Raw genomic sequence first — 26,047 nt, forward strand, 5'->3', positions numbered from 1 at the left:
CGTGTACCATTCAGACACAGGGCTTGCTGGCAGCGGGAAATGACCCTTGAGTTGGAAAGGGATTATGTGCCTTAGAAATCACCATGTATCAGTGAGAAAATTTTAAAATATGTTCCAATTCTTTTGAAAATCTTCCCATAGTCTAGGCTGGATTCAGTGACTCACTTCTAAGAAACAGAAGAAAACAGAAGCAATGGTATGTGGACTTCTAAATCTAGGTCATTAAAGGATTCCTCTTAGTTCTCTCGTGGATCACTTATTCTGGGGGAAGCAGCTGCCTTGTTAATAAAGCGGCCTTTTGGAGAAGTCTACACAGTGAGCAACTCCTAATCAACAGCCATGCAAGGGAGTCCTCTTAGAAGAGGGTCCTATAGCCCCGGATGATGCAGCCCCCACTGACGACTTGACTGTGACCTTAAGAGAGACCCCAAGCCAGAACCATCCAGATAAGCCACTCATAAATTTCTGGGGCCCACAGAAACTGTGAGACAATAAATGTTGTTTTTAAGCCATTAAGCCATCAAGTTTTGGGGTAATTTGTTACACAGCGATAGATAACTGATACAGTAGTGTATTATTATCTTCTTTGAGGCCTCACAATGTATCCTTTCCCTTCTATTCTGGGTTTGCTATGCATCATAACTTCATGACTTCTTGCCCCCCTCTGGGTTCTCTATGCTACCTGGCATTTTCCCTCTGGGCTCTGAACAGTCCTGGTTCTTGTTCTCCACTGGGGCTGCAACTGTCATCCTCCACTCTCCTCACATGTCTGACCCAAACACCATCCTTCCTCATTTAGGAGATAAGTGATAAAAAAAAAGTTCTAGAGAGACCCTGAGGTGAAGGAGTCCAGAGCTCAAGGGGAGATTAACCATCTGTGCCCGTGTAACTGAAACAGAAGAAAAAAGACTGTCTGCAAAGCACTGGTGGTAGGATATTGAAGTTTTAGCCTGGAGATTTATCATTTATCACTGAAATAATCACAACAACAATAATAAGATCAACACTTTTTTAGAGCTTAATAAATATCAGCACCCATCTAAGGACTTTTATACAGATAATCTTTTAATTCTCTTAATGGTAGTAAAAAGTTGTTCATTTTAGTATTGCTATCATTTTTCCTATTTTACTGATGGTAAAACTACCACAAAGAGGTTAAGTAATGTGCCCAATATTACATGACTAATAATATCTCTAGCTCTCTATCATAAGCATTTAAACCAACTCAAGTCTCTTCTATCTTGATGAAAAAACAAACAAACAAACAAAAACCAAACCCTTAATTTATGGCTTCCTTCAGTTACTCGTACATATCTCCTCTCTTCACAATCAAACCTGTAAAAGAGTCGTTTCTCCTTGTCATCTCTACTTCTCCTTCCTTAACCCATTAAAATGGGAGCTTGATCGTCACCATTCTTCTGATACAGACAGAACCAGTGATGCCAATGATGTCCATCTTAATCAATTGGATGAACACTTCCAAATCCTTACCTTCCATAGTCTTGCAATTCTATTTGGCATTACCCTTCACTCCATCCTGAAACACACATTCCCCTTGGAGTCCATAACACTCTCTAGTTTTGCTCCTACCTTTAAGATCTTTTGGTCTCCTTTGCAGGCCGCTTTCTTCTGCTCAGCCATAAAATGTTGGAAGAGCATCAGGATTCAAGTGTAGGCCTTCCTTTTTCTTACTCTACATACTTGGTGATCTCATCCACCAAAATGGCTCAGATAATTGTCATCCTTATGCAGATACCTTCCAAATTTAAGTGTGTAGCCTGAGATCCTGCCTCATAGACTCACTGGCCTGCTGGATATTTTCACATGGATATCGCAAAAGAACTTTGGAATCAGCATGACCATATCCAAATTCAACACTGTCTTCACTGAATCTGCATTCCCCATGTAAGTAAATTAGCTTAGAACCTGTGTGTGGTCCAGGTTCCGTTAGTATTGGATGCTCTGTGTAGCAGACTTGAGTGGGTCTCTTTGCCTGTGAACTTGAAAAAATCCAATAAGCTCTGCATAAGGACCACTACTGTGGTAAGTTTTCTGAGCTTACAATATGAAGTCATACTTGGCTTGCCTTAGGAATAAGTGATATATATACTGAGTTCATAACTACATCAGAATTATCATTCAATGGTATTATTAAACTTGATTTTGCTTGGCTTGAAATATAAAAAATGATATCCAAAGAACACTTTCCAATTAAATATAAGAACTCTTAAAGATTATAAAATTCTGAGAATAAATCTATAATTGAGGAAACTATAAGATGTCCTTGAATGTCAAGATAATTCGATAAGCACATAAGATGATGTGTTGGAAATCTCCCCAAACACAATTTTCATCCTCAAGTTAAAATGAAATGTATTTTTTCTTGTGATCATGTCTAGATTTTTAATTTGACATGTGTGTTGTTAATCTAGATTTGGGAAAAAACAAATGATAATGGCTTCATAAATTGTTCAATTCTCTGAAAAAACTCAGGGAAGATTGTTTTCTAAAGGAATACAAGTCTAAAATGAGTCATATGAAAATTAAAATACATTGGATCTTTTTTCTTGACTTTACACTGGTGACACTTTCATAATCATCTATGCAGGTTGAGACTAGGGACAAAGTGAAGGACTCTGGCCACACTTGTTGAATCTATTTTTAATTCAATTTACAGGCATATGATATTTGCCAATTACCTCAACTAATAATAAGAACATAATATCATTAAATATCTCCTTATATCTTACTTGGCATACTACTCGTTAAGAGTATGGGCTCAGAGACAGTAGATCTTGGTTCTAATCCTTATTTAGCTGCCTTACTATGAAAAGGGATAACACAGACTTCATAAGGATAATAATATATGCCAGCACAGAGAGCATCATCAAATAAGAGCCCAATAAACTATAATTACCATTATTATGATTATGCTCATAGAAATTTTATGAAGATAGACAGAACAGGTGTTTTTATAATCCACTTAGAAGTGGAACAATCAAATCTTGTGGAGTTTAAATGACATGTCAATGTTTCATGTTCATAAAAAGTATTACATCAGTGGTTAATATGAAACAAACAAAAATAACTCAGTCTATATTTTTGAGGAGTTATTAATTAAGGAGGGAAAGAAGACAGTTATGAGATAAATCAGGATATGACATTTGGGATAAAGTTAGTCAGAAAAGATGACTTGGTGGAAGTGAGTCTTGAGGTTAGTTTGATTAAAGTGTAGAATTTTGTGGGTTGTAATAGAAGAAAGGGGCAGTAAGAATAATATGGAGAAATCACAGAGGTGGGGTTCACCTTAATAGCTAAACAATATACATTTTCATGTCTAATCCCAGGACAAAAAAGTATTACTATCTAATATTCATAGCAATATTCTTAACTAAAGTCTGTTGTATTAATCTATTAATTGAGAAAAGAAATGTTTGGTTAAACAGAATAGAAGATATTTAAATTTAAAGAACCAAGGCTAGTTCTATCCTTCATTTGGGTGAATCATGCATTTCTCAAAGCGTTTAGAGAAAGGCCTGTTCTCAGTCTACACTTGGCCCCCATTCCCAACATAACCATCCACCTCCCACCTTGAATTGCTAAATAAGAAAATAGTTTTCTATTCATATGCCAGGTTAAAAAATGCCCTCACTATAGTCACTATAGTATGACCAAGCTTGGAAATATGGTTAGAGATAACGTTGTGGGATAAAGTTGTAAACTAGTTAAGATATATCATAGTATTTTCCCCATAATGTTTATTTTCCTTGTAGCCTGAATTTCATGGTGCCCAATTCAGCTTCATCAATATTCATTGAGCACCTACACTTGAGGCTCTAATTGGAGCTCTGAGAATCCAAAAATACATGCCTGTATCTTTAAAGTCTAACTTAATGTCTAGCTAAGAGCTAAGACTTGAAGGGAGGTAATGTAAATGCTTTAGGATATCTTGAAGCAGACTTGGGGCAATTTAATCTTTCTTCTTTATGTTTAGAACTAGTTTTCCCTTTATAGTAGCATTCCAAAGGGATATTCATATTCTGAGATGAATAGCAACTAGCAACTGCTGTGTCAACCGCTTCTATAAATAGCGTAACTCTAGTAATACTTGAATGTCCAGCTTCTAAAAGTGCTCATTTGAGAGCCAGCTCCACAGAAATAAAATAATCTATATTTTCTATCAGTTGGGCAATAAATCCACTGCAGTAAATATCAAGCATAAGAAATGGAGCCTTTCTTTTATTCTATTTTTATTTATTTCAAGTAAATTTCCTAGATTTCCCTTGACAGTTATTTTGTGCCACTTCAACATTATTCTGAAATACAGACATGGACTTGACAAAAAATACCACTATTTTATGTTTTCAAATAATTGCATTTTGATAGAATTCTGAAGTGGCAAAGATTTTTAACAATACATTAGTGTTTTCCCCCTGCAACATGAGGCTTATCTTTTTGATGTTTATTACATGCAAGTTTAATTATATAAAGTAGAAGAAAAAGGACAGAGGCTATGAAAATTGTTATAACTACTTAAGCTCATCAGAAAACATTTCTATTTTAATGATTTTTTAGGGGGATTTTTACCATGATCATCAACATTTTATTTATATACTACTTTTTATGGCAACCTACCATTACATTCTTTTTGAATGATCATACTAGAATAGCAAACACATATTAAAAATTCCCTCAAACTATGTCATAATATACACCAAACAATTTTATTATAATAATGTACAGCTTGAGAAACAAGAGCCTGGGAAATTCTATATATATTCCAATTCCCCAGTTTTTGTGAAGAACTGTACTAGCGTGGTTGAAATTCAGTGGATCTTGGTCAAAGATTTACTGAAGAACTAAAACACAACTGTTTTTCCTGTGTTTTCTACAACCTGCCAATCTCATTTCCTTTTCTCTATGCTCTCTCTGCAGGTTCACTTGGATGTTGGTGAGCTATGGCTTGCCTTTATTAGACTCCTGTGAGCAGTGACAATGAATGTGCACAATTTACTGTACACACAAGTGGCTTTTTCTGCCCTCTAGGCTGATATCAAGACCATTTTTCATTGGAAAGTCAGACAATATAATTAAATCCTACTGGCACAGGCATGGGTAAATTCCTATTGGCATACAAGTGGGAAGAAATACGGGGAAAAGGAAAAGAATAAAAATAGCATAAAGGGAGGTAAAATCAGAAAAATGGAAGAATGGGAGGAAAAATAAATCAGGAGTGATTCAACTCAGCAAAACAAGTAAATGCAATATAAGTATTGTCTTTCTGCAACCATAGAAGATTTATAAGATGAACAAACAGAATATTATAAAAAGGCCAACATTCTCTGCAAATGTTTAGGCAACTGAGATAATTATTTGGTTACTTTCTCTTGAATAAAGAAATAATCAGCTCCTATTTATTCCTAGGTCATTTGAATGAGAAAGTTCCAGAATGCCTCTCCCACCTAACATCATAAACTTAGGTTTATGATAGAGATGCTGAAGCTGTGAATATTTAAAGATGACTTCTGAGTTATCACAACACTTTAAATAATTAACTCATTTGTTAATAAAATGCAATAATAAATGCTTTTGTTATTAGGGCATTGTAGCATATTCTAGTTCTTTATGAAGTATATTTGTTCTAGGTCACAATTAACCTACACTTAAGAGCCAACTTGGAATCTAATCCAGGTATACTCCATCAAAGACCAGACCCAGACACTCTGAAAAAAAATAGTGACATTACTTTTACAGTCATTTCTGACTATGAAAAACTCTGGGAATTGCTGCTTGAGATATGTAATTTGTGTGTGATATTAAACAGCCAGTAAATTTCAGTTACAGGGATACTCCACTGATAAAACTAGTATCTCATTCCTTAATCTACATATTCTGGATAAATTAGCATGTCTACATGTAAATTGGTAACATTGATATGGACACTTCCTATAACTTAAAATAAAAGCCTCGATGAATTTAAAGAGTATTTGTTTGTTGCTTGTGTTTCATGGTATTTGATTTTTTTCTTTCAAGTATTTTGTTTGAATTTGAAAAAACTGCATATATTGTATTGCATTGAAGTAAGATGGTTTCAGTGCATTGCAATACAACAGAAAAAGTAGTTTAAGACCAGTTAATTCTCAACTTCTTTGAGTTTTTTCTCTTTTGATTTTTTGTCAGACCTCATGAATAAGATGATGATTCAGATAAATATAAGCCCAAGTTCTCTCTGATGAATTGTTGATTGATTGGTCAGTGTGTGGCTCTGGACATCAGAATAGAAAAAAGAAGTTGGCATCTTGCTGAATTTGGTCAAGGCTTCTGAATAGTTCCATAATGGGACATAAAGAACCCAACTATGCCCACTCCTCACCCAAGCTCTCAGTGAAAGAAAGACCAACCAAGGGAGCCAGCTCTATGCAAAGAATCTCCCTTTGCAGTGTTCCAGATCGAGGTGAAGGGCACTCAAATAATAAAGAAGCTGGAGACCTGGGGTGAGTAGAGACCTCTTTATGCGTGAGTCAACAGGTCCATGTTGTTAATTAATCTTAATGTAACCTTGCCAAGAGCACGTGCCAGATTTGATGGGTGAGGAAAGACCACTGCTTGATTCAGGCCAAGAAGGCAGTTGATAGGTCTTACTTAGGAACTTTCTTAGTAAAAAGAATTGATGCTGGAGTTTTCATAGATAGATTTTGGAAAGTGAATAGTCTTTCAATAAATGATTCCTAACATAAGTTTCATTTTGGGAGGTAGGGACTAAGAGAGTACTGTAATGTGCATATTTTGAATTGCAATTTTATTTAACTTTTTGATATCACCCCTATGAGAAGTTACATATACAGGGAAAACTCGCAGGACTTACATCTCTTCCAATCAGATCCTCCTGGTTTTCCACAATTCCCCAGGGGGCGATACCTATGGTACATATCTTCCCTCGAGACTTAGATGCATGGTCCTTCAAGGCATCGCCAACATGACGAATAACACCTAAGAGGAAAAAGAGAAGTATTACTCTTGCCTTTTAAAGCAATTACTTTTCATTGTTCTAAAATAAATTGTGAGAACGATTTCTCCCAAGATTAAATGTACTGAATATACAATTTTGACACATTTTTATACAAACTGCATTGTTTATGTGAATATAAACTTGTGCCTCTAATGCCAGATACATTTGCCAAGACTTGTATATGAACTCCAGCAATGCGTTTCTTATCCCATCTTATATGAAAAAATGCATCTAACTTCTATAAAAACATAAATATAATTCTTTAAACTTAGAAAATCTTTTTCTGGTATTATAAGCATAATGATGTATTAAGTATGACTAAGAACCAGTTCCATTACTGTATCCTATAAAAAGCACGATATATAACATTATATTAAATTTACACCACAGTTTGTAAGAGTTAGGGTCAAATAGAATAGTGACAGCTCAGAATTTGTCAACCTTGATTTCATCTTTCAATTTATGGACACATAATGTGCAGATACTACTTGGAAAGAAAATGTTGGCATATTCTGTGGAAAGTTCATGTTAAAAATATATAAATATACCTTTTTATCTTTATCATTCTAATCGTTTTCCTCTCCTATCATGATGGCCTTCCCCATCACTGTAGTTAAAGGTGAGAAATTCAGTTTATAAGATGGTTGGAGACCTATAATTTATCTTTTTATAAACCATCTAAAGAAGGTTCAATTAATAATCTTTTCACCTCCCTCTTCAATGGCAATTTTCATGTAAGATATGAAATATATTCTCTAAGAGAAGATGTTTCCACTTACAAAAATTCCACCCATTGCTCAGGGAAAACTTCACACCTAGTTTCATCTCCTATATGAAAGCTGAGTTGGATTTTATTTTGTCTAAGTTTGAACAGGATGTGGTTTGCATATCTTGAATAGCTCAATATGTCCCCCACCATATTCTGTCATGAATCATAAATGCACACGAAGATGGCCCCTCTAAATGTAAAACTCCTTGAGGAGAAGGGGAGGGAGGTCAGTGTCTTACTCATCTTTGTGTATTTCAGGGACTAGCACAGAGTAAAGGCTCAGAAACCATGCACTGAACTAAGCACACAAAACACACCAGGCAATTGAGTCATGGGATAAGACATACACGTGTAAACAACTCGATTCTGAAATATTTGTAAGAGGAAACAGAAAGGTCCTCTTTTTAAAAATCAAATAACAAAATAGTGTAAATAACCACTAATCCACGTTGAGCTATTCTGGAAGTGTTGAGAAGAATATCAATTTTACTTATTAGCTTATCTATGGATCTCCTAAGCGAGAGCACTGGTTTAAAAATATAAGAAACCAAGCTGTGAATATTCATATTAAAAATTCCCCCCGTTTACATGCAAAATTCCTTTCAGGGTAGTCCTGGACAAGAAGTTCAATGCCCTTCCATCTGCCATAATTCCACCATTATCTCTTATGTAAACTGAGTGTGTCACCATGAGAACCTCGCAATGAGTACTGCATTGGACATCAAGCCTGGAATGAGGCAGAAAGGAACTCTTTGGCTTATAGTATTTATGTCGTAAATTCTTCTTTTGTTATTAGATGTGCTTCATAAAAGAAGAAAAACAAGTGCTCAGAAACAAAAGATTGGCACGAATTTCTTTAGAAACTTTAGAAATTTCGAGTTGTTCTCTGTATGAGGCACAGGTTATGTCAGGAGAGCAGAAGAGGGAATAATCCCAGGTGACTGGTGCCTATTAAGCTGTGAGTGGAAGTTGGAGGCCTAAAGCCTACACAGTCATTGAAAGAAAACTGCTCTGTAGACGTTTGATCACTACACAATAAACAGTGAAGAGCTGACTGAGCAGGTCATTCTCAGATCATGTCAGTTACAGACTAAGCCAGGATTTCACAATAACAATGAAGAGCTCGGGCAGTCCTCAGAGTTCACTGCTGAAATGTGCGCATGGAGTTCTGTGCCGAATGCTCACAAATTCTAGGTATTGAGGAGAATTCTGAGTGCAGGTCTCACCCAAACATCATCCAAACTACAAACTAAAGAATAAACAACACTGAGATAATCTCTTATTTAAAACTCGTTGGTCCAGGGTAATGTTAGAATGTTCCACTACCTTCGAGTTTGCCTACATCTGGAGACTTTGAGTCTGGTAACAAGTTTGAATTAACTCACTGTGGCATTACTTGTGTACTTTCAATTGGCACTTCAGATCAGGCTGGGGAAATATGTCAAAACAATTTACAGGCATCCATTCCACTCTCTGTTGCACATTAATTCTGCAGATAAGCACTTAAGTATAAGTGGATTTGTAGGAATTGGTTTGACAACCTGCCTGTATAACAATGTAGAAATGTCTTTGCAGGTTGCAAAAACTGTTTGGAATTCAGAGTGGAGTGTATCTTCTACTGATGTAGAGATTATTTAATAAAATTGAAATAGCAAGCAAATAACATTCTGGACTTTGCTACTATAATTTATGTTCCAGATGGAAAGGGCATTTTACAAAAATTAAAGCTATTTCCATCAAACTTAAAATCAATTAAAAAACAGAGGCAGAGCTTCTAATTTAGAGCAAAAGTTATTCCTTAAAGAATTATTGGGTACAGCACAGGGCATATAGTCAATAATATTGTAATAAATATGTATGTGTCAGGGGATACTGGACTTATTGGGGGATAACTTCATAAGTTATATAAATGTCTCATCATTCTGCTGATCACCGGAGACTAATATAATATCAAATGCTAACTGTATTTGAAAAACATAAAAAAAAGTTTAAAAAAGAATTATTGGATGCTTATTTGGCAACTTGATATATTAAAAATATCCTATGATATTCCATTAGTCACATTTAAAAATTCTGTATAGTCAAGTATTAAATATCACAACTTGTTTCTTATGCACAAGTAATTCTTCTTGGTTGAGAAATAATGGTAGAGTTATTATTTAGGTAAAGGAGGGAGAGAGAATGATGAGAGAAGAGATAACTAGTGAGTAGGGACGCATGGGTAGAAGCTGGGGGAATATAAATATATTTAACCTTAGGAGAAAACCTTAGTCACAGTGCTCTCGTGGCTTATGTTGCCTTTCTCTGCCCCACTTCCAATCACCTGTGTTAACCCCTCCAGTGAATATCCACGCTCCGGTTGTCATGGCTGCTTTGATAAGACCTTTCCCGAAGACTTGCTTGAGTTTTGGCTGGAGTTCAAAGTTCTGCAGGCCTCCATGGACAGAGATGAGAAGCTTGGGAAGCTCCAACTGCCATTCCTTGGTCATCAGGTGTAAGAGGAGATCAGGTTTTGTATCGAAAGATACTCGCACATACTGGAAGAAGAACAGCCATGAATTAGACAGGACAGGGCTGGCTGGGGCTGCTTATTTTTAGTGACTGCAATGATGAATGAGATGTCTACTTACTTGAGAAAATGTCTCATGTGAACCTAGATTTTTAAAAAGGGGTAAATCATCTGCTTTACCAAATGAGCCTTTGTTACACAAAGGGAGACACTATTTTTAAAGGTTTTCTTGGAATTGTGAATAACTATGAACTTTCCAATTATTTTTCTTAAATGAAGCACAGGCACAATTTTTCCTGGAATATACTCTTTGCTCAAAGGAAATCGTGTTTATATTTTACTGGCATTAACATTTGTGCAACTGTTCAAATGTTTCTAATATTTTCAATATAAGTGATCCCTTTATGCCAGCTGGACCTGGGTGTAACTGTTTCTGTGACACTAATTATTTCAAGAGGTTTTGAAAAGTTCTATCGTCCTACATAATGTAATGAGAATTTTAAAATAAGGTAACAGCTGATTATATTTATTTAAATCTATAATAACTGCATACCAAATGTTTTCTTTATCTTTCAAAGAAGACAAGTGACAAAAGGCATGCAAATTTCTCTTGCAGTATAGTTGAAAAAAAATTAGAATGTATAGCATATATATTACCAGATGCAAACAGAAATAAAGTTATGACAAATAACTTATAAATGAAATGCCATAAATACATATAATGATAAATTTATGTATATAGTTATTTATATCACCATATACATAGCTACTTTCAGGCCTCAGTTTAATTGTATAAAGCCTTCCATTTCCATCTGGAAACAATGGAAATACTGGGAAAATACATTTGAAAGCCTTTTGTAATGCAGTGCTGAGCTGGCATGAAAAGAGGGAATATCCTGATTCCTAAACAGAGGAGAAGCTGGAATCTTAGGAGATAAGGAAGCACTAAAGCAGGCTTTAACCCTGTTGGTTTCTCCTAAACCCCGGAAGACCTTGAGTATCTGCTTTAATGGGTTTATGCAGTGTGGGTGAGTCTAATCGGGAACACACTATAAACCTGGGATACTTCAGAGGCCTCCACCCTCAAGACTAAGGAAGTAAAAAATAAGTCTGATGTACAGAAGAGATCAGGAAGTTTGCCTGCTTACCTTTTTTCCTAAATAGCAAAGAAAAAGAAATTCCCCTCTGATTATTTATAAACAAAAATAGATCCTCACAAAGGCTTTGGCCCACATTTACACTATCACCATGGTTTCAGAAACTCAAACAGAGTAATGTATAATGGTTCTGTTGGGGTAATGGCTCCAGCTAACTGGCAGAAACAAATGTAAATTCTCTGTGCAGGAATGTGTCATCAATCAAGATCTCAAATAATTTCCAAGGGAAAATAATAATTTCATAGTAAAATAACTACACAAGGGAATAAAGCAGCATGAATGAGAACAAAAGGAAACAACAGACAGTAGAATAAGATCCTCAAAGATATTGAAATGATCAGACAACAGAGTATGAAATAGCTATACCAGTATGTTAAAAAAAACATAAATTGAATATGAGCGTAAAGAACAAGAGATTATAAGGAATGACCACACACATTTGAAAAGTAACAAAAAAGAGAACTTCTAAACTTAAAATATAATAGTTTAAATGAAAAATAAATGGATAAATTAAACTATCAAACAGACATGCTAATGATATATCCAGAGAAATAAACCAGATGCCACCTAGAGACTAAGGAATTGAAAATAGAAGAAAAATGGAGCCCCTTGGAGGCAATACCAGAATTCTCGATAGTGACAAAAGAGATAATGGTGAATAAGCAACACTTGAAAATATCCTGGCTGGGAATTTATCAGAATTGCAGACTTCTTTCCCCAAATCCTTTTTGAACATATTATTTTCCAACTCAAATCGTTATATCATACGTAAACTCCCATTCTGCTTGTCCTGGTCTCCCACAATTTGGCCTTATCCTACTTATTCAGAGTCATTTCCCTACTTCACTCTGTATTGGCTAATGTTGTTTCTCAAGTCCTAGAAAACCCAGTCCCTCCACTTTCATCTATATAAATTGTTCTAGGCTTTCAAAGACTTTCACTGACTTTTCCTGAGAATGCAAACTCATGTTGATGCTATATCACTCTCAATCAAACCCAGTCTGATATTTTATTTCTGATTGCTGTTTGCATGTGTCAGTTTTATCTCATTGTGAGATATTTGAGGAAAGCAGCCATGTTTGACCTGACCATAATTTTTTCAGTACTGGCTATGAAGTAGTTATAATCTTAGAAATAAAAGGGATCTTGGGTTAGCAGTCATGGGAACTAGAAATCATCAGTTCAATTCTCCTGCTTTACAGATGAGGATATTGAAACCTAGGGAAAATGAATAACAGGGACCTCAGAGCTAGTTATCTAATAACTAGAGGCCCGATGCATGAAATTCATGCAAGAGTAGGCCTTCCTTCCCCTGGCTACCAGCACCGGCTTCCCTCTGGCCACCGGCAAGCACCCGGGACCCGAGCTTCTCTCGCAGTCCCAGCTTCGTCCAGAAGGACATCCGGTCTAATTAGCATATTATGCTTTTATTACTATAGTTTAACCATTCACTAATCCATTCTGAAAGTTACTGCCACACTGGGAACTCTAGGTTGAGCTGTGCTTCTCAGACTAACATGTATGACTCACCAGGAGGATCTCGATTCAATGGGTTGGGGTTGGGGCTTGAGGTTTGGCATTTCTAACCAGCTCCCCAGGGACCACATGGGTAGCAAAGGTTACAACTCTTTCCCAGACCAAAGATTCTAAGTGGTGTGACTTGTGTCTGTCATTGGACCAAAGGAAAGAAAGGATACTCAATATTTTATATGAAATCCAAGAGAAAAATAGAGGAAATACTGCAAGAATTACTCAGGACAAGCCACGTTAAATAGGAACACTCAGCGTATCTCTGACTACCTAGTTCTTTGTTACCAGGAATGATTCTTATACAAAGGAACACATGATTGACTCCATCCCACTGCTGATAAATAACAAATCCTGGGTGTCCTTGGTCCTTTGCTTTTATTTGTGGTTTACTGTGCCCTTCCCTTTGAGAATGAGAGGCAACATAAGGAAAAAAGAGAAGTATTTAAATAAAGCAATTTGTTACTTTTTGTTATATTATTGTTTAGCAACTCCATGAAATGGTTTTGGGTGATAAGCAAAAAAAAAAATAATAAAATAAAAAAAATAATTCAGAGGTGTTCTAAATTAAAGAGCAGGCTGGAGAGGGAAAGAGATGGAACTGTTAGCCTGTTCATGGCTGCTGACCAGCTCACAAAAGACTTCTCACATTCCTGTTTTAACCCCTTGGAAGTTTGGATTAATTTCCAGGTGGGTATTTCCTGCCATTTCTTTTAGCCAGGCACCATCTAACTCCAGGAGCCTTTGCTCATCTACAGGTGATCGTTCCAGACTGCTGCCCACAGCCAATCTATAGGAGTGGACATTTCTTTATGGGGACTCTGCTACCCCAGAGCTGGCCCTGCTTCACTGTCCCCCACACCTTTGCCCATAGTTCATGTGAATTCTGTCAGACTACCTCTTTCTTTCCCCTTGCCCATACTGGAGGTGGGACAGTGGACATGCTGTCTTTTCTACCTGGCCATGCCCCTGGTAATTTAGACTCCATGCCCCAAGACCAGTCTTTTGTCTTAGCTTTTTTGACTCAATAAAACCTCACTTAAAAAATATTTCAGTCATGTAAGTTAAAGATTTTTTTTTAGTTTAAAATGAGCATCCTCTCCAATAAAATGGTAATATGCAAATTAACCATCACTCCGCTACATAAGCCACGCCCACCAGCCAATCAGGGCGAGTATGCAAATCAACCCCAATCCAAGATGGCTACAGCCACAGAGAGCACGGTTTCCCAGGTAACAGAGCAAGCCAAGCTTTCCATAGCCGTTGCAGGCCTAAGCCTCCACTCAAGCTACAAAGTTTCAATTATAGAAGGTAAACAAATTCAAACAAATGGCGGCAGAATGGAGCTTGAGAGAGCAGGCCAGGGTTTCCGGCGGCAACAGGGGAAGCAAAGCTTTCCACACACCCTGGCCGGGCTCACCCACTTAAGGTTACAAAGTTTCAATTGTAGAAGGTGAATTAACTGCCACAGAAATGGCTGCCGCCCCAGGCTACAAAGTTTCAATTGTAGAAGGAAAATAAATTCCAGATACCAGGGCCTCCACTTGGGTTGCCAGGGGGCATGGCCAGCCTACAAACCACCACAGGCCCCTCACTCAGGCCGCCCCACACCCCAAGGGAACCCCCACCCTTATCTGTGACACCCCTTCAGGGCAAACCAGCTGGCCCCCACCCGTGTACCAGGCCTCTATCCTATCTAATAAAAGTAATATACAGATTGATCATCACTGCAACACACAATATAGCTGCCTCCATGTGGTCAAAGATCCTGCCCCCATGTGGACACAAGATGGCCAGCAGGAGAGGGCAGTTGTGAGGGACCAGGCCTGTAAGGGAGGGCAGTTGAGAGGGACCAGGCTTGCAAGGGAGGGCAGTTGTGAGGGACCAGGCCTGTAAAGGAGGGCAGTTGAGAGGGACCAGGCTTGCAAGGGAGGGCAGTTGGAGGTGATCAACCCTGCAGGAGAGGGCAGTTAGGGGTGACCAGGCTGGCAGAGGAGGGAAGTTGGGGGCAAACAGGCTGGCAGGGGAGCAGTTAAGCATCAACCAGGCTGGCAGCGGAGTGGTTAGGGGGTGATCAGGCTGGCAGGCAGAAGCAGTTAGGGGCAATCAGGAAGGCAGGCAGGCAAGCAGTTGGGAGCCAGCAGTCCTGGATTGTGAGAGGGATGTCCGACTGCCCGATCCTGGTGGGATCGGGCCTAAACGGGCAGTCGGACATCCCTCCAGGAGTCCCAGATTGGAGAGGGTACAGGCTGGGCTGAGGGACAATCCCCCGCCGTGCACGAATTTCGTGCACCGGGCTTCTAGTAAGATAATAATAAAACTAAGGGATAAAATGGTGTTTTGTGATATCTGAAGGTTTAAATTATATTCATATACCCATAAAATCAGGTTATTCAGTAAGCTCTCCAGGTGCTTGTAATATAACAGCCCACCCCTGTGCCGAATCAGCAGCTTCAATATCATAAATGACTGTTCCCGGAGCAATTCATCAATTCCTGCTAAATGGTCAATGCGGTTTGAAATGAGGAGCTATTTTGGTTGTCAAGATAAGCAGTTTTGACTGTCCACTTATGAGCTCATTAATTGCTAAGGGTTCACCTTACAAATAAGAAATCCTCCTCATGCCCTAGAGGGTTGGCAAACTGTGGCTTGCGAGCCACATGAGGCTCTTTGGCCCCTTGAGTGTGGCTCTTCCACCAAATACCATGGCCTGGGCAAGTCTATTTTGAAGAAGTGGTGTTAGAAGAAGTTTAAGTTTAAAAAATTTGGCTCTCAAAAGAAATTTCAATCGTTGTACTGTTGATATTTGGCTCTGTTGACTAATGAGTTTGCTGACCACTGTGGGCCTAGCCAGTTTGGCTCAGTGGATAGAGCGTCAGCCTGCAGACTAAAAGGTCCCAGGTTTGATTTCGGCCAAGGGCACACACCTGGGTTGCAGGCTAGATCCCGAGTGTGGGGCATGCAGGAGGCAGCTGATCAATGATTCTCTCTCATCATTGATGTTTCTATCTCTCTCTTCCTTCCTCTCCAAAATCATAAAAAATATATTAAAAAAAAGAAATCCTCCTCATGTGTATATTGAATTTTGTCACCTGGGCAGGACTCTGATGTGCTGACATGTGCTTCCATTTTTTGATTTCCATTTATTGCAGCATCACACTCTAGCATCAGATAGTATGCCATCTGGCCAATTTGAGCACCCTTTCTTGTCAGTAGGGATGATCCTGATCATCTCACAGGACATGGTAAAGATTAAACTGTGAAAAATCCCTATTATAGCAGAAAAACTGATACATGCAAATTGGGTGATGGTTATAATGACTTCTGCAAACTAAAGAATTCAAATGACTTGCCTTTAGCTTTTACTAGTAAACTAGTATGCCGTTCACAGTAGTGCTTTGTATCTCAACTCTTTAAGCTATCTGGAGTGATTGGTGCAGGTGTTTATACAAAAACTAGAGGCCCGGTGCATGACATTCGTGCTCTGGTGGGTGGGGAGGTGGTCCCTCAGCCTGGCTTACATGCTTTAGCAGTCCGGGAGCCCTCAGGGAATATCCCACTGATGTCTTAGGCTCGCTGTCAGCCCAGCTCCTGACTTAGCAGCGCTCCCCCTGTGGGAGCACACTGACCACCAAGGGGCAGCTCCTGTGTTGACCACTGCCCCCTGGTGGTCAGTGCACCATCATGCGACCAGTTGTTCCACTGTTGGGTCAATTTGCATATTACCCTTTTATTATATAGGATACCTGTCAAGAGAAAGAATGCTATAGCTCTGGGCTACCTAACCCATCCTTCAACACATGCTCTTATAGTTCCCCAATTTTTAATTTCTAGAGATAAACTGAGCTCAAATAAGTTACCCATGTCTGTGGTTATCTCCCCTTTTCCCTTCCATTATTAGGTCCCTGACTGACAGAAAGCCTTGCAATGAGCTGATGACAATTAGCATTGCATCTCAAGAATGCTCTGCATGAAACAGAGGTTTCCTCTAGTTGAAACTGTACTGTTTGATCTATTCTTAGGTGCTTTGGAGGCCAATGCATTTGGCATAACTTTCACAACAATACATATTTTGAGTTCCAAACCACAAACTTAGAAATGAAGAGTTTAAAGTTGAGGCTATAAAAGAAAATAGAGATTTTTTTGTGTGAAATGGCTTCAATAACTAAATTCTTGAACAGTTGTTCTGCCTGGTGCTAAAGGTCTTTTAGTTTAGCAGGTGACTTCACCGCAGTTTTTATTTCTAAAGTCACTCCTATTGCTTCATTGTTAGAAATGTTCCCATTCACTCATCAAAGCAGAATTCAACTTTATTATGCTTCACTCTGCACTAAACTTGGAGATCACAGAGGGGTCACAGACCAGACAGTACCCTTTTCCCTTTATGACACCCAGGGCGGCCAAAGGCTGGAGAGTGGGGAAGCAGCCATTGCTATTTAGAACGGGCTGGGGCTGTTTAATTAAAAAATTAATCATAATCTTCCTTTGGCATTCTGAACCTGAGCTTCTGAGGAGCAATTTGGCTCTGATAATTAATCAGTCACCTCTTTAGCCCAAAATTTTTACCCACATCACTTTACCCAGCTTTTAAAATGAACACTTAAAATGAAACAAAACAAAAACACCCCAAACTGCAGAACAATAAATCTGGCTACATTCTGGGAAATGGTAAATGACAAATTCTCCTCCTAACACTGCAAAAGCACCTTTAATTCTTGGAAATGAGCAATTGGTATTTGTTAGTAGTGCTTACTCTGAGTAATGGAACTACTAATGCTAATATCTATTTTAACATATTTTTAATGCCTTTCTTATGAGCCTGGAGTGGGAAATTTGTCCCATTTCCCTTTCTTTTAAGAGATGTGACAAGCATCATTTCATTTTCTAATTCTTTGTAGCCACATTTCAGATGAGTGCTTTTAATTAAAGCGGTGGCCAAGGAGAATATGTTGCACCAGACTACTATGACAATTTTGCTGATAGCAGCTTTTCAAGTTTGGGGAGCCTTTTGCTTTGATGCAGGGGTTGAATACTTATGGTGGTTTAATACATGTAAAAGCTCCTTAGAAAGAAAATATTGGGAATGTAAATGTGAGGTGTCACTCTTATTGGATTCCTAGTTTGATGACTCACAACATTTTGGAGGTGAAAATGCCATTGTAATTTATTCCATATTGTTTTTGTAATTCCTCAATGTTAGAGGCTGGGTACTTTCAGATCATGGATGCTGAAAAGCCAAAGCTAAAGGTTTAGAAATAATTATAAAACTTCACTGAGAATATGAACAGGCAACAGGGGTTTCTCTATGATTTTTCTGCCAGAATTACTTAGTGTAAACTCTTCTAGAAGCAAGAAGAAGAGAATTTTCTAGAGGGCAGATGGGGAATTTTCTTGAGGAAAGTTGGTTCTTCCCTCTCTATAGGTCTATGACTGGGATCAGAAGTTTCAGTGACAAATCCTAGTTTTATTCTCAGATTCAGAAGGCACTGTTGGTTCAATGGTCTGGAAACTACAAGATGAAAATTGGAAATCAATGGAGCAATTACAACCCCCCATAGCCCCCCAAATACCTCACCGTGCTTATGGAAAGCTGCTTAGTTAGCCATAGTCTAGTGATTCGCTATTTTGTTTTGCAAAGTGGGATTCCTTTAATTTTGTATTTGCTGTGTGTGAGTCAATGATGATTCCCAGATCAAATTTGCATAATGTGAAGTACAACAAATTTTTAAAGAGTCAAATTCAATCCCAAAGCATTTTAGGAGTACAAGGTTGTAGATGCCTCTCCCCACCCCCAACCTAGGGTCTCTCCCTTGGTCTTCCCTCCTTCCTGCCATCCTCTACCCACAATGCCCAGACAATGAGGCTTTCATCTTGGCAGGCTTTCATAGTTAGAGCTTTAAGTATGAAAATGAGGCATAAGAACAGTTACCTCAATTATATGAAAACTGTCATAAGAAGCTCAACCTGATCTAATAAGCGGAGTAAATAGCAAGGGAAAACCTGAGAATTATCTGGGTGACTCGAGAGGTTTAAATACAAGCTCTTAATTAGGTTATACGTACCTTGTCCACAAGGCAGCTCAGCATTAATTAAAAGAGATGATTAGTAAGCAAATAAGATTCTGTCTCATCAAGTGCAGCACTGGTTCCTTTCCTAAATAACCTACCGTCTTAGCCTCAGATAAAGAAGAGTCTTTGGGGAAGGACTCAATGTCCGATGGTGCTCTCTCTTGCTATTGCTCTCCAAGGCAGTTTTAAAACGCTACCTGGAACCCGCCCTTGTAAGACAACGCTGAAACCAGAGCTTTAGTATCTGCATCTCTTTGATTTTGGTCCCCCTGTTCTGACTTTTATGATGCATCTGAATAAACGGTCAGGTCCCCCAGAAGCCCAGGAGTGCCTTGTTTGGGGACGTGACCTTTGGTAATAGGTGGCCTGGTGTTGAGAAAAGAGTGAGAATCCTTCATTCCCTGTCAGCTTTGAATGTCTCCTTCCTGTGTCACCGTTCCTCTGCCATGTGTGAGAGAAGCTGGATTCATTTGTTTTACTAGAGCTTGTCAAGCCTGGGAATTGAAGCTGGAATACTACAAAGGACTAGGAAGGGCTCAGAACATGGTTCTATTAACAGCCTAGGATGCAATTTCACCAAGAGCTCTTCCCGTTCACAGCTTCTGGGTCTAATGAAGCTCATCCAATAATAGTGATCTTCTATCTCTAGCACAAAGTTTTCAGAATCCTTATAAAAAGCTAGAAAAATAATGGCAATTAGCTTCCTTCCAAAACACAACTATAGTGTGTACCAGGCACACAGGGCAGAGAAGAAACAGAACTGCTTGGGGAGTCCTGAGGAGCCTGGATTTGAGAACTGTCTCTGTCGTTAAATAATTGTGTGACTCTTGGGAGATAATTCAACTTGACTGGGTTCCATATAAAACAGGTAGAGAGATTTGGGATTATTTAGCATTTTTTAAGCCTGGCTGGAATAACCTGGCTAACTTAAAACAACAACAACAACAACAACAACAACAACAACAAACCGGATGCCAGTTTCTATCCAAGACCAATGAAGGAGACTCTCTGGGGGAGACTCTTACATGAGCATATGTAGGAACCTCTGCAGTACTCCAGAGCCTCCAGGCTGAGAGCCACTGCACCCGATCCCTCCAGTGTCTTTGGAGCCCAGAGTTCCGTGGCATTGTGCCGTACTGCCTATGGTAACACAGGCATATAATGCTCCTGAACAGGTATGGTTTTAATAATTTTCATAACAATGAAAATAATTTTAATAATGATTCTCTTTATTCCAATTGTATCTTCCACCAACCTCCAGCAGCCTTTGCCTCACCTTGTGTCCAGACCACATGGGCATTTTGAAGACCCACACACTTCATCTTGGGTTGTCTTAAAGGGAACAGTTAATGTTATACCTTATTTAAAAAAATTAATGAAGGTCAATGTTAATCTGTTCTCTAGAATTTTTGACCACTTTGCTAAAAATCATTTCAACTTTCAAATATTTTGTCAGGAGCAGGTGACCAAAGACATATTAAGTTAGTTGACTTGTTTCATTTAAATTCCGGCCAGTAATTTACCACAGCTTTCCATCTAAAGGCTGGCACTCTTTCACAGACAGTAGTTTCTGATTTTCCCTTTGTCCACACTGAAACCTTATTTGTTGAAGAGGACGAAAAATAAAATTGGTGCAAACGACCATCCTGCCTAATAAAACAAGACATATGACATTTGGACAACTCAACCTCTTTGTCTAGACAGGAGAATCAAAACACTTCAAGGGCAAATATTCAAAGTGGACAAAATGTGCATTGTGTCTGGTGAATAGCGTGGGCTCCCACTTGTCCTATCTAATAAAGAGGGAATATGCTAATTGACCTTCATGCTGTCACAAAGATGGCGGCACCCACAGCCAATAAGGAGGGGATATGCTAATTGACTGCCACCCTCAAAGTTGGCGGCGCCCACAGCCACAAGATGGCGGCACTCAGTCCCCTCAGCTCTGCCTGGGCAGCAGTTGCGCCTGCCTATGGAGTCCCCCAGTCCTCTCAGCCCCCCAGCTGCCTAGGGCTGGCCTGAGGCACAGGCAAGCCTCAGATGGCGACTTCCCAGCCACCCAGGGCCACCCAAGGTTCAGGTAACCAGGGCCGGCCAAGGCTTGTGCTTCCGGCAGTGGCAGCAGCAGAGGTGTGATGGGGCATCGCCTTCCCCTGATCGCCAGGTCGCCTCCTGCCCTTGAGGGCTCCCGGACTGTGAGAGGGGGCAGGCCAGACTGAGGGACCCCCCCCTCCAGTGCATGAATTTTCATGCACCGGGCCTCTAGTTAAACATAAATCAGTTTCTAAAACATATCCTGGTCACTGGAAGCATCATGGTAATTAGCATCTCCCCAGGTGATCACTTTGGAGGGACACTCTTACTTATGAGCAAAATAATGCTCAATTTGACAGACACTGCATTCTAACAGTGGAAATAATGACCAGAAGCTTACTCACCATGTGCCTCTGAGTTTGTGGCATAATACTTGCTGGCATCATTCAAGGACCCTATGAAGTCACTGGGTGTACCACTCTGTGATTATTGCCTACTAAGCCACTTCCTCTCCTGCAGTACTTTTCTTGTAGGGAAAGTGTGCATGACTTTTAATTAATGCATGGCTCAAGAAGACCCACACTGTATATGGTTCAATCCAGACTGTGAATGGGGACTGTGCTGAGCTGGGGACCCTTAATGATCTTGTGTAGGCAAATGCATCCCTTAATTGGATGTGGAAGTTACCATCTCCATTTCCCTAGTTCTGTACAGGCCTAGACTAACCCTTCTTTCTTTTGCCAGGCCTCATTGGAAGTTGCATATAGCATCTCTTTTTCCCTAATATATTATTCAAAATTGGTTTTAATCTAATATATAGCTTAGAATTAAGTTTCTCAGGGAAAAACTGTGAGAATAGCTTATAGCTATTCGTGGTGAAGAAAATATTGCAGTCGGCAGGGGGGCGGGTGCAGATGTGAGAATGGGGAGGGGAGAGAAAAAAGACAAGAGAGGTGGCTTTGTTGCCCATTTCTGGATTGTAATTGGTGTGAAGCAACTTATCTTGCATTTTGTAGTATGCTTATCTAAGCAAAATTTTCTCTCTGAACTCGGAAGCCTCTGTGGCATGCCTGAGAACAGCCATCTCCAACTGCTCCACCCTCGACAATCTCTCTTTCAACAGAAGCAAGCTTGTTGGAATACAGCATTTCTAGAATTTCCAAAAACACATGCTATACTTTTCTCCTGGCAAAATCTGACAGCCAAGTAGGGAGAAGTCCCTGACGAAAGTTGAAATTTAGAAGTGACAATTCTGAGAACTAAAATGTGTTTATTTCCTGAGGCTTCCTTTCCAAAGAAAAATGCTTTTCATATGGAGTGCTTCCATTGAGAACATTATTGAACACAGCTGCTTGGAGAAAAAGCACTCAATCTGATAGAAGAGAGAAGAAAATAGACTGGCACGATCATTTTTACTTTGAATTGAGAGAAATCCTAGTTACCAATAGAACAAAATAGAAACCTAAAGGTAAGATTTTTTTTTTTTAACCAAAGGAGTTAGAAAAACATGTCTTAACAATGAGACCCAGATAGTAACATAATAAATAGTGGATAGAAAGCTACTTATTATGAATAAAAACAACAGTCACGTGTCTGATCCCATACTAATCCTCAGAGGGAGGTTTGTTTGCCTCATTTTATAGAGAAAGAGCATAGATACATAGGACAAGGTAATTAGAGCAGGTTACCCAGCCAGGAAATGGCAGAATTGGGATTAGGTCTAAAGAGTAAATCTCCAGCTCTTTACCATTGCCTTGTAGGACTTGTGAGAGAATTTGGGAAATGAATGAATGTTGTTCTGATTACCATGGCTTTGTTGGAATGGCCACCTCCTTGGAACTCAATGGTCCCGAAAGCATCCGTGGGGCTGAGTTGAGTGTGCTTGCTGATGGACCACTTCTCGGACTGGATGTCATTTCGGGAGAGGCGACTCTCATTTTTCTCATTCTGAAGAACGGAGATACTGGGAGTGAGGCCCACATGCTGGCCTATTAGACGCCCGCAGCAACACCTATAACATAGGGATCAAAGTGAACCATTGAATTAGCTGCTACTGGAATACACACTTAAGGCTGGAAAATCTCCAGTCTGTAGCAAGCCCGTTAGTCAGTTTTCAGGTGGAATCCCATATTGTGGTTGTATCAGGCACACGAGGAACTCAGGATTTACCTGACAATATCCCTTTTCTCTTCTGCCGCCTCCTCATTTTCCTTTAGCTGTGTAAGCTGTACCATGTCTCCTGTCCTTCTCCACCCACCCCTCTCACACCTGCCATATTGTTCAAGATTGGAATCTGCAAACAAAAGCTCTGTAGATGTTTTTACTTCTTACTCCTCCTGTCGATCAAATCTTGCAGGAAGGACACTGAGCAGCAGCCAGGGAAGAATTTTAATATGCACATTTAAATGAGGAATCTCACTCATAGGTGAGTCACTACCTAACTTGTCTTTTCCAAATTGACATTCACTGTCAAAAAGCCAATTCAGAGGGAAAAAATCTGCAGCTAAAGTGTTCTTAAAGAAACAATGAAAGAATTATTCACAAGATATCTGAAAACAAAATTCACTCCTTAACCCATGAAAATGTCCTTCAGACTTTCCTACCACTGCGGTTATGATTACTGTTATAACACTGATACATAGTTACCATTTATTAAATGCTAACAGTGTGGCTTTCACTTTATGAGTATAATACTGTAGTTTTGAAGGTCAGATAATTTCTCAAGGTTACATAGTCTATATGACTCTATAGTCTATATCTTAAACTGCTTAGTATATTGCCTTTTAAAAAAAGGCATTTCCAGACATTGATATGTTACTTTATCCCAAATACTTCCCACTCTTTTGATATTCAAAAAGGTAAGTAGGATACTGAAAAATGTGCTTGGTTAGGAATTTGAAGGTCTGCAGTCTAATTAGTAATCTGCTAAAAGTCATTAATTTAAAAATATCCTTTTCACTACAGCAATGCATGTTGATACAAAGAAGTATTTTGATGAAATGCTTAAAAGGGAAAACCAGTAACCATATTAACATATATATATGTTAGATATATGTTAGATATAGTGATTAATTCCTTCCCTGTTGGTATATTTGTTATTCTGTATAGATTAGATTCTTAGAGAATTCACTGCAAAGATGGCATATTATGTGGTATGTGTATATGTGATTGCTGCAAAGATGTCCAGCAACAATAAAAATTGAACTTTAATTCCACATTGGTCTACATGTAATGAATAGTGCTAACTATCGTAGTTTTCCCATAGTTGCTACTCCATGTTCTCGGTACATGATAAAGACAGCAAAATTACCTATGGGGGTCTTTGGTGCTGGGTATGATGTGAACACATTCTCTTTTATAAAATGCTCTTTCTATCCAGGATTTCTGAGCCTAAAAAAAAGAAGAAGAGTAAAGGTGAACATAATCTTTAAGTATTTTAGGCAGCAAAATTTCAGAATAACATGATAGACTAGTACCTTATAAACTGAATTGAAATTGTGGTTACACACATAAACAGTGACTACAACAAAAGCAATCATTCCCAGAACATGATAATTAGGTTGTTCAACATTATTAATATTGTGAGTTAAAGGAAATGATCATAATAAAAAATAGTGATAGAACCATATACAAATTCATGATTTTTGAAGGACAGGAAAACAATGCTCTTTTTAGAGAAAATGAAAAATATACAGCAGTATATTTTTAACCCTACAGATAACAAGTGTTCAGTTGTGGGAAAATATACAGTTGAACCTTGAACAACACATATTGGAACTGTGAATTTTTAAAAAAATAAATAGTGTAAATGTATTTTATTTCCCTTATGCTTTTCTTAATAACATTTTCTTTAGCTTAATTTATTGTAAGAATACAGTATTTAATACATACAACAAACATTGTATGTATTAATTGACTACTTACGTTATTGGTAAGGCTTTCGGTTAACCGTAGACAATTAATAGATAAGTTTTGGGGGAATCAAAAGTTATACTCAAATTTTTGACTGTGCGGGAAGTTGGCTCTCTAAACCTTGCTTTGTTCAAGGGTCACCCATATATCTAAACAAATATGAAGTTTTCATGGCTGACACTTGGATTTTCCTTGGAGAAGGAAAGAAAAATGGTGAGGGAATTACATAACTCAAGGGTCCTAATCCATCACTATGATTTTTCTAAAATCTAAATTAGCAGTGCTTAAATACAGGGGGAAAAAATGGAAATGGAAACATAAGGAAGATAAATGTCTTCATCACAGTCCATAATTTCACAGGTAATGCCTTTGGAAGGAAGTACAACAGCACTTTTCTGGCATCCCACATGCCTTTAAGCATAGAAAATACAGCTTCTAAGATGGGCATTGTTGGGACTGTCCACCCAGAAGTCTCGCCACTAAGATGGGGCTCCAGGAAAGATAAAAGGCAGTTCCGGAAAACTCTGCCATCTTTGTCCCAAAGCAGAGTGTCCGTCCTGCATCCTTTTACCCCTTTCTTTATAGCATTTGAAATGGAAGTGTCTCTTATGGAATCCAGAAAGTTTCTCAAAAGATTCCTTCTCTAAGTGTTTAAGATGAAAGTTGCTATAGCAACTTAAAATGTTATTTCTATCTGGTGTCATCTTCTACCTAACCCAGCATCAGGACTAAATTTATACTCTTAAAATACACAAGGCCAAAGTGCAGCCAAGCTGTTTACTTGGCCTGTCTCAATGACCACTGTTAACTGTGACAAGCCCCCAACTGCTGGCCATCATTGATATTGACTCTGCCAAGGCCCCAAATATCCATATAAGTTGTGCTAAGGTCTGGTTTGCCCTCCACCCCTTATTTGTGAATCTCCTTCCTCTCTTAAAACAGAGTGTCCACAAGCATGTGGCCCTGAAAGCAGTGGTTGTCTAATACTCATGACAACACACACTTAAAAGTAGCAACACGGGGGATGCCTGAGGGGTACGTAGGAACTGCGTCCTGTTTCAG

The 26,047-nt window shown here is 38.8% G+C and overlaps 1 protein-coding gene across 4 annotated transcripts in view; it reads right to left on the bottom strand.

Moving 5' to 3' along the window:
- The window catches only part of TRPM3 (transient receptor potential cation channel subfamily M member 3), a 703,802-nt gene that overhangs the window by 202,744 nt on the left and 475,011 nt on the right, over positions 1-26,047 (bottom strand). For all 4 annotated transcript variants that reach the window (XM_054727188.1, XM_054727187.1, XM_054727186.1 and 1 more), the window contains exons 2-5: positions 24,384-24,463; positions 22,880-23,084; positions 10,102-10,315; positions 6,866-6,990 (exon numbers count right to left, since the gene is read on the bottom strand). In XM_054727188.1, the coding sequence (XP_054583163.1) occupies positions 6,866-6,990; positions 10,102-10,315; positions 22,880-23,084; positions 24,384-24,463 (624 nt within the window). The remainder of the gene's footprint in view (positions 1-6,865; positions 6,991-10,101; positions 10,316-22,879; positions 23,085-24,383; positions 24,464-26,047) is intronic.

Source organism: Eptesicus fuscus, chromosome 15, assembly GCF_027574615.1.
Source record: "Eptesicus fuscus isolate TK198812 chromosome 15, DD_ASM_mEF_20220401, whole genome shotgun sequence".
Classification (NCBI taxonomy): domain Eukaryota; kingdom Metazoa; phylum Chordata; class Mammalia; order Chiroptera; family Vespertilionidae; genus Eptesicus; species Eptesicus fuscus.